At 27.1% G+C, this 9,869-nt stretch overlaps 1 protein-coding gene across 1 annotated transcript; it reads left to right on the top strand.

Moving 5' to 3' along the window:
- Positions 1-3,748: 3,748 nt before the first annotated feature.
- Positions 3,749-5,326, top strand: LOC110606239 (cytochrome P450 714C2-like; the record flags this gene model as incomplete). Its single annotated transcript, XM_021744992.2, is given in 5 exon segments — positions 3,749-4,000; positions 4,075-4,325; positions 4,431-4,785; positions 4,884-5,276; positions 5,279-5,326. Coding segments are annotated over 5 exon segments (1,284 nt in total), but the record flags the coding sequence as incomplete, so codon positions are not given.
- Between the last annotated feature and the right edge of the window lie 4,543 nt (positions 5,327-9,869).

Below are 9,869 nucleotides of genomic sequence, written 5' to 3'. Positions count from 1 at the left end.
TATAAAAAAGGAAAATATTTATTAGACTGCATCTAATATAAATCCATAGAGTAAATGCACAAAGTTCTACTGTTATAGTTTCGGCCTATGAATCTACATTTGGTGTATTATACCTATTTTAATAAGTTATTTTATCTGGTCGATCTTGTTATATATGTATTTATAGGAATCGAATAATTAATTAAGACTTATTATTTTTAAATTGAATTCTTATAAAATCATTTAAGAATTTAATTTTTAAAATTAAAAAAAAATAATAAGATAAAAATAATTCAACTTTTTCATTCCAAACAACTCAATTCTTACGAAATTCTTTATTTCAAAACGGAAGGTATATGTTGATCAGGGACTCGGATGTACACTAGGGCCGTGGACCTTTGGCCCCTGAACTTTTTAAGATTATTTAGGTATATTTAGATAATTTTTTCTTAATTTTAAATAAATAAATAAAATTATTATTAAGTCCCTAAATTATTAATTTGTCCTTATTTAAAAATAATACGATTAAAATACCTTTATATTTTATAAAATTAAATTCTTTAATCCTTTTTAAAAAAATCAATTAATTTATCTTAAATATTTATATTATTTACTCTATATAATTTTAAATATACATATTATTTAGTATATCTAAATTTAAATATATATACTATTTAGTCTTGCTAATGAGGTTAAAACATATTAAAGTGATTAACGATTATTTTAATAAATTATTAAATAATTTAACTTTATAGAGACATTCTATTTGAATGATTTTAATATAGAGACAAACTAATAATTTTTTAAAAATAACTTGACAATAATTATCTCATAAATAAAATCACATCCTAAATACTATTTTTACATCAACAATCCTATTTTTTTAATTTTTTTTCCTTTTTTTTCAAATCACTTATAAAATAAGTATTTATTTATTATTTAATTTATTTTTATACACTTACCTTTTATTATTATAAAGTGATAGTTATTTTTATTTATTTATATTTATGTGATTGAAATTATATATTAAACTTTTAATTTATGAAAATAAATTTAAATTAAAAAAATATTATAAATAATAGTTAGATTATTTAATGAGTTTAATAAATTATTTTTAAAAAAAATTAATATAAATAAAATTAAATAGTATTTATATGGATAATAGGTTAAGTTATACAGAAACTTTATAAAAATTTAAATTTATATTAATAAATTGATTTAACTCGCAATATTTTATTTATGTAGTAGTTCTTGAAATAATTTCGCTTCATAAATGTAGTATGCCCTCATGAACTTCTTTTTAATGCAAAGCCAACCACCGATTTACTATTATTATTATTAGAGAGATTTATAATTTAATCCTTGAATATTGTCATTATTAACAAGTCAGTCCCTGTATTTTTAGAAACCTATTAAAACGTCCTTATATTTTCTTTCCGTCAACGAAATAGTCCTTCCGTCCTCTTTTTCGTTAAAATTAGATAAAGGATGAGAGAAATTTTTTAAAATCTAATTTTACACTCAAATAAAATCTTTTATTTAGTACTTGGATATTGTTATTATTAATAAGTTAGTCCTTACATTTTCAAAAATCTATTAAAACATTTTTATCTTTTTTCATATCTATTAAAACGTTCTTATCATTTCTTTCTGTCAATGAAATAGTCTCTATCTTTTGTTATATCTATTAAAACGTCCTTATTGTTTCTTTCCGTCAACGAAATAGTTCCTACTCATCGTTTCTTTCCGTCAACGAAATCATCCCTCCCTATATTTTTAGAAATCTATTAAAACATTCTTATCGTTTCTTTTTGTCAACAAAATAGTCCCTATCTTTTCTCACGTCTATTAAAATGTCCTTATCGTTTCTTTTTGTCAATAAAATAGTCCCTATCTTTTCTTTCCTCCTCTTCCTCCTTCTCCTCCCCCTCCTTCTAAGAAGAAGAAGAAGAAGAAGAAGAAGAAGAAGAAGAAGAAGAAGAAGAAGAAGAAGAAGAAGAAGAAGAAGAAGAAGAAGAAGAAGAAGAAGAAGAAGAAGAAGAAGAAGAAGAAGAAGAAGAAGAAGAAGAAGAAGAAGAAGAAGAAGAAGAAGAAGAAGAAGAAGAAGAAGAAGAAGAAGAAGAAGAAGAAGAAGAAGAAGAAGAAGAAGAAGAAGAAGAAGAAGAAGAAGAAGAAGAAAGAAGAAGAAGAAGAAGAAGAAGAAGAAGAAGAAGAAGAAGAAGAAGAAGAAGAAGAAGAAGAAGAAGAAGAAGAAGAAGAAGAAGAAGAAGAAGAAGAAGAAGAAGAAGAAGAAGAAGAAGAAGAAGAAGAAGAAGAAGAAGAAGAAGAAGAAGAAGAAGAAGAAGAAGAAGAAGAAGAAGAAGAAGAAGAAGAAGAAGAAGAAGAAGAAGAAGAAGAAGAAGAAGAAGAAGAAGAAGAAGAAGAAGAAGAAGAAGAAGAAGAAGAAGAAGAAGAAGAAGAAGAAGAAGAAGAAGAAGAAGAAGAAGAAGAAGAAGAAGAAGAAGAAGAAGAAGAAGAAGAAGAAGAAGAAGAAGAAGAAGAAGAAGAAGAAGAAGAAGAAGAAGAAGAAGAAGAAGAAGAAGAAGAAGAAGAAGAAGAAGAAGAAGAAGAAGAAGAAGAAGAAGAAGAAGGAGAAGAAGAAGAAGAAGAAGAAGAAGAAGAAGAAGAAGAAGAAGAAGAAGAAGAAGAAGAAGAAGAAGAAGAAGAAGAAGAAGAAGAAGAAGAAGAAGAAGAAGAAGAAGAAGAAGAAGAAGAAGAAGAGAAGAAGAAGAAGAAGAAGAAGAAGAAGAAGAAGAAGAAGAAGAAGAAGAAGAAGAAGAAGAAGAAGAAGAAGAAGAAGAAGAAGAAGAAGAAGAAGAAGAAGAAGAAGAAGAAGAAGAAGAAGAAGAAGAAGAAGAAGAAGAAGAAGAAGAAGAAGAAGAAGAAGGGAAAATAATGGGGGGTAATTTAGTAATGAAGAAGAAGAAGAAGAAGGGAAAATAATGGGGGGTAATTTAGTAATGAAGAAGAAGAAGAAGAAGGGAAAATAATGGGGGGTAATTTAGTAATGAAGAAGAAGAAGAAGAAGAAGAAGAAGAAGGGAAAATAATGGGGGGTAATTTAGTAATGGGGGGTAATTGCTGTCAACCATAAATAACATTCTTAAATTCTTGCCATGCATATTTCAATCCTCAATCTTTGTCTTTTTTTTTTTCCTTTTATAGTATGATTAATTTGAATTTGTGTTAGGTGGATCCATTAAAGGCATAGTATTTTTTTCAAATTTTAAAGACATTTTATATTAAAATTTAAATTCGATACATTTAGTTAAAGCAGAAGCACATGCTATCTTATCTCAACTTTTAAATGTATTAAATTTTATGTTTTAGTTAGAAAATTATGTTTTTATAAATAGTTATTTAAATTTACTCTATTTTTATCAATATATGTTATTACTCAGGAATATACAGTGATAAATATAATATTTACAATGTAATATTTATATTTAAAGAGTAAAATACTCGTTAATGTAATATTTATCCTTAATAGTAGCAAAATATATATTTAATAAGTTTAAATTCTATATAATTATATTAAACTTATTAGAATTTAAATAATATTAAATTTAATAAAAATATAATTTTTATTTATTAAATTTAAATTGCTTTTATTTAATTTTTATTTATTAAATTTAATAAAAATATGGTATGTATATCATCTCTGCAATCTGCACCTATTATTATTTTTTAAAAAGAAAAAATTCACACACTTTTCATTTTGAACCATTTGATCAAGTTTTCTGTTTAAATTTTCAGGTCAAGTGTTTGTATATTCCCTGGGGAACGTACAAATAGTAAACTTGCACCAACTTGAGTTGGTGAAAGAGTTCACAACGTGTGTATCCTTGGACTTGGGGAAAACTTCGGTTCAACTTAATGATCTTGGTCCTTTGCTTGGTCAGGGGATCGTAGCATCAGATGGAGCTTTCTGGTCACATCAGAGGAAGATCATTGCTCCTGAATTATACATGGAAAAGATCAAGGTATTGATGATATTGCTATTTTGGTTGTGGTCAAGCATTTTGATATACAAGATCTTCATTTGAACCTTTTGCAGGGAATGGTGAACCTGATAACTGAGTCTGCCATTGCATTGGTAAATTCATGGAAGAGTATGATTGAGAGAGATGGTGGAATAATGGCATACATCAAAGTTGACGAAGGCCTCGGAAGTTTCTCTGCAGATGTTATCTCAAGAGCCTGTTTTGGAAGCAATTATTCCAAAGGAGAACAGATTTTCCTGAATCTAAGAGATCTCCTGAAGGCTTCGTCCAAGAAAGATCTAGCCGTTGGGATTCCTGGAATGAGGTCAGCTTGAATTCTTTATTGAAAGAAATACTGAATTCAATCGCAGAATCTATGGAAAGAATCTTTTATTTATTTTAACTGACAGAGGTAATGAACTTTCCTCAGATATCTCCCTACAAAAAGCAATAGAAAAGCATGGGCATTAGAGAAAGAAATCCGCAATTTGATATTGAAGGTAGTGAAGGAGAGACAAGAAGCTGCAGATGAGAAGGATTTATTGCAGATGATCCTTGAAGGAGCCAAAAATAGTAATTTGAGTAGAGAAGAAACAGACAGATTCATAGTTGATAATTGCAAGAACATATACATGGCTGGGTGGGAGACCACTGCAGTTTCAGCTTCATGGTGCCTCATGTTGTTGGGAGTAAATCAAGAATGGCAGGATCGTGTCCGTGCAGAGGTTCTTGAGATTTGTGGAGGCAGCATGCCAGATTATGATATGATTCGCAAGATGAAACTGGTATAACAATTTATCATAGAAGTTCTTAGTTTCTCACAATGAAAGGCTTGCCAGAATTCTGAAAATGCTAATTTAAAATCTTGGTCTTTGCCATGCAGCTTCACATGGTGATTCATGAAACGCTGCGACTTTATACACCAGTTCCATTAATAGCAAGGGAGGCCTTAAAGGACATGAAATTGGGAAACATTAATGTTCCCAAGGGAGTGAACATCTGGACTATGGTATCGCTATTGCATACAGATCCTGAGATATGGGGATCAGATTCTTATAAGTTCAACCCTGAGAGGTTTGCAAATGGAATAGCAGGCGCTTGCAAGTATCCATTCTCTTACATGCCATTTGGTGCCGGACCTCGGGTATGTCTTGGACAGCACTTTGCCACTGTTGAACTCAAGATATTATTAGCTCTCATTTTGTCCAACTTCTCTTTCACCATCTCTCCTAGATATGTCCATTCCCCTATTTTCAACTTAGTTGTAAAACCAGATCACATGGAGTCAATCTCTTGGTAAAGAAGTTGTAGATAAACCTGATGAAATGGGTTTGTTTTAAGATAAAGAGACAAGTAGCATCATGATGTTAAGGATGCACATGAGGTTTTTCATTTGTCTAATAAATGGGGAGATGGGGTCTCCATATTAGTAACTTATTGGTAGAATTTTCTGCAAAGCAAGTTACAAAGAAACAGGAGAGATTTCGTTCCTTCACTCTCCCTACCATATGAATCATGTTGTGGATGGATTTTGTGGTGTTCTTATTATTGTTGTTGTTGACCCAATATTATATGAAATTTATATTATTATTAAAAGCTTTGTTTTGTTGACATAGTCGTGGTTTCTGAAACTGAATTTGAGTTCTCTGTAGCCAACAATGTTCAACCTAATGGGAGTTGGTATTGGAATCACTTAGAGCAACAACTGCTATATGAAATTCTTGCACATATTAGTGCTTTAATGCCCTTCAACCTAGCCATGGAGAAGATTTAGTCTCATGGAAAGTGTCCAAATCTAGTGGCTTCACGTTAAAGTCGGTTTATGATGCCATACACAGTAATTCTAATGGCCAACCTAGTCCTATATTGAGTAAATTTTCGTGTTGGATTGGTCCACAAAGAGTGCATATGTTCCTCTGGTTGGTATTGCATGGATGCTTGCTAACTAACTCTAAAAGGTTTTGACGACATTTTGAAAAATCTCTAACGTAAGTCTCATGCATGTATTTGTACAGATGTGAAGGAGGCGTCATCCACTTTTTTCTTGGTTTGAATTCTTTGATCAGCGACTAGAGGTACAATCCAATGATTGTGTCTTTAATCATGGCAATTGGAGTTTTACTTGATAGATTTTAATCAAATTTATTATTAAGGATTTTTATTAAATATATTCACCTTTTAATAGTTTCATTTATCTTAATTAAATTAGTATCTTAATTTTAACTTTAATTGTTAATAAGTAAAAAAAAAATGAAGAAAGCAAAATTAATTTTAATTTCATTTTTCAATTTTTAATTTTTATTTTAGTACTTTTTAATTAAATTGGCTATTTCATATTGGACAGTCTACATGAAATAGTAAATCATTTATAAATTGACACATTTATATGGTGGATCACTATTAATTAATAGCGAACATTTTTCAGTTTAAATGAGAAATTCAAATCGAAAATTTTATTAATTTTTTATTTTTTTATTTTAAATAATAAAAAATTAATAAAATCAAATCGAATTGATTAATGTGCAGTAATATATTATTTTATTATAAAAAAATAATATTATATTTAAAATTAAAATATTTTAATTAAATTTTTAAAATTTTAAAAATAAAATGTAAAATATAGAAAACTCATTAAAAAGTTTAACCAACCAAATCGAATCGGATTAAGTCAGACTAATTTAATTTAAATTAATTTCTTTTTAAAATTAATTCAGTTTGATTTTTATAAATATTAAAATTTTAATTTTTAATTTATTTAATTCAATTTAATTTTAAATTAAATTAATCGAATATTAATAATTCTAATAAAAAAAGTAAATAATTAATAAATCATTATATTTTTTAAAAAAATATAACCGCATTTTTAATGCTTACCATATTAATAAAATAACAATTTTTTTAACAGATGTAAATATGTATTTGTTAAGTTTAGTTTAATAAGTTCTATTAATATGAAAAAAAATACAATTTTATGATAAATGGATCTTAATTTTTCTACTAGAGGAGTGTAAAAAACTTTAATGAAAGTAAATTGTGTATTAAATAAATATGATTAATAAGTACATTATCTAAACACATTAGAAATAAGAATTAAAAAATTCATATAACAACTAACACCACAAAAAAATAAAGAAACAATAAAAAATTATAAAAAAATATAAATAAAATAAATTATTAATTATTTAAAATATTAATAATAAAATTATCCATCATTTATAAATAAAAGATGGTAACAATATTTTTATTTTGTTATAGTACAATTTCCTTATTGGGTGTCAGTATTCTTGTAACTTGCCGTAATTTCCTTTGAATAAACAGACAAGCATAAATTTCCTTATACAGAGTATAACTTTCTTTTCTTTTCCATCACAATTTTCTAGGTACATAAATTCAGCACATGCATGCAATTGCACTTTTTTACTTAATATTACTGTACGTTATGTTAGAAATATTATAATTAATAATATTTATTTAATAGATTTATAATTTAATTTTTGATTATTATTATTATTAATAAATTAATTCTTATATTTTTAAAAACTTATTAAAACATCAATATCTTTTATCTCTATCAATAAATAATCCTTCCGACTATTTTTGCAGTTAAAAATATAATAAGAAATTAAATTACCTTCTCTCTTTTTCTTCTCTTCCTCATTTGTTTTTCCTTTTTTATCGATTCTTTCTCTTCTTTTTCGTTTTTTTATTCTTCTTTTTTTTCTTATTCTTCTTCTTTGATTTTACTTCGATTCTTCCTTTTATTCTTCTCTTTTAAAGAGGAGGAGTAACAGACGATTCTTTCATCTTCTTTTTCTCTTTCTTATTCTTTTTCTTCTTCTTTTTTCTTTTTCTTCTCCTTCATCGTCATCATCATTCTCGTCTTTTTTTTCTTCTTTTTTGAGGAGGAGAGACTATTTCGTTGACAGAAATAAACGATAAGAACGTTTTAATAGATATGAGAAAAGATAAGAACATTTTAATAAATTTTTAAAAATGTAGAGAAATATTATTTCGTTGATGGAAAAAATCGATGAGAAGGAACTATTTCGTTTATGGAAAGAAATGATAAAAACGTTTTAATAGATATGATAAAATATAAGAACGTTTAAATAAATTTATAAAAATGTAGAAATTAACTTGTTAATAATAGCAATATTCAATGAAATAAAATAATTTATTTGGGAGTAAAATTGAATTTTAAAAATTTTTTCTCTCATCCTTTATTTATTTTTAATGGAAATGATGACGAAAAAACTATTTTGTTGACAGAGAGAAAATATAAAAATATTTTTATAAATATTTTAAAATATAGAGACTGATTTATTAATAATAACAATATCTACGTATTAAATTATAAATTTCTCTATTTATTTATATTCATTCCTAAAAAATATTTAAAAAATATTTATATCCATGCGTATGGCGCAACAAGGTTCTATGAAGGGAACAGATCTGGTGACCCCAGAATTTAATAACCAATTCATCCGCTTCACGTTTAATTTTTTTATATTACCACAAAATTATTATTGAATTAAAATTTTTCATCCGCGTATCCCACGGTAATTATTAAATTTTATAATGTATCATATTTTTAAATTTTTTCTTTTTATATTTTTTAAAAATAAATTTGAAAATATAAAAAACATTTTATGTATTTTTTATATATTTTATTCAAAAATCATTGAATAAGAAAAAACTATTTTCTACTTCTATCATTCTCTCCAATTTGAAGGAATCTGGATGAAAATAAGCTCCTTCTGTTTCCCTCTTAAAAACGGCAACCGTTTCATCCAGACCGAGAAAGGAGCCCTCTCCTCCCTCACGAAATGGACACCCATTCTCTCCCTTGGACCCGATGCCTGCTCCCCGCCAGAATCGATCTCCTTCACCTTCAATCCCCGCAACCATTTTTCTCTCCGCCTCCACGACACAACCATCCTCACCCCGATATTCAGCCCACAATAGCCGACGGCTCCTCCTCTCCTCGCAGAAACCCCTTTCCGACGTCATCGCATCCTCGACATCGCTTTTCTTTTCTTCTCTTTCTCCTCTCCATCGCTCGTTTATTAAATCCCACGGCATCATCTCTGCTCTTTATCAATCTCGCGACACCATCTGACTCATCTTCTCCGTCATTTCACCAAACCGGCACCACCCATTTGTAGATCATCATTCCTATTTTCACCGATGCACTCACGAACATCAATCATATGAAAATAAATGTATCAAATTAATTAATATATTACAATGAGAAATGAGTATCTCATAGTCTCTTTATTGAACCTTGTCCAATTGCTATATTTAATATTTACATAATTTTTTAAATTTTTATTACACTAAATTATTATCAATAAAAATAATATTTAATATTTACAAAATATTTTCAATTTTGAGTTGATTAAATTATTACCCATAAAAATATTATTTAAAATTTATACTATTTTACTAATTTTGATTAGATTAAATTATTATCCATAAAAATAATATTTAAAATTTACACAATTTTTTTAATTTTAAGTAGATTAAATTATTATCCATAACAATGTTATTAATAATTAAGTGAAATAAATAATAATAAAATAAATAAAAATATAAAATAATTCTTAATCATAAATAATAATGTGAAAAAAATATATATAAAATGAGAAAATGAAAAAATAACTCACCTTGAAGAAGAGAAGAAGATGGATAATGGAAAGAAGATGAATGCTAGACAGTGGGTTGTGAAGAAATAAAATTTATGAATTAAAATGAAATTTGTGAATTAAAATTGAGAGAGGAAGAAATTGGGAGGTTGAGGGTGCTGTAGAAGTGAGAAAAAAAAATGAAGGGGAAAAGAATTTAGGTTTCGAGGATATTAATGTAAATT

Source organism: Manihot esculenta, chromosome 18, assembly GCF_001659605.2.
Source record: "Manihot esculenta cultivar AM560-2 chromosome 18, M.esculenta_v8, whole genome shotgun sequence".
NCBI lineage: Eukaryota > Viridiplantae > Streptophyta > Magnoliopsida > Malpighiales > Euphorbiaceae > Manihot > Manihot esculenta.
Note: the sequence above shows the minus strand (reverse complement) of the source record. Positions and strands in the feature narration are given on the sequence as shown.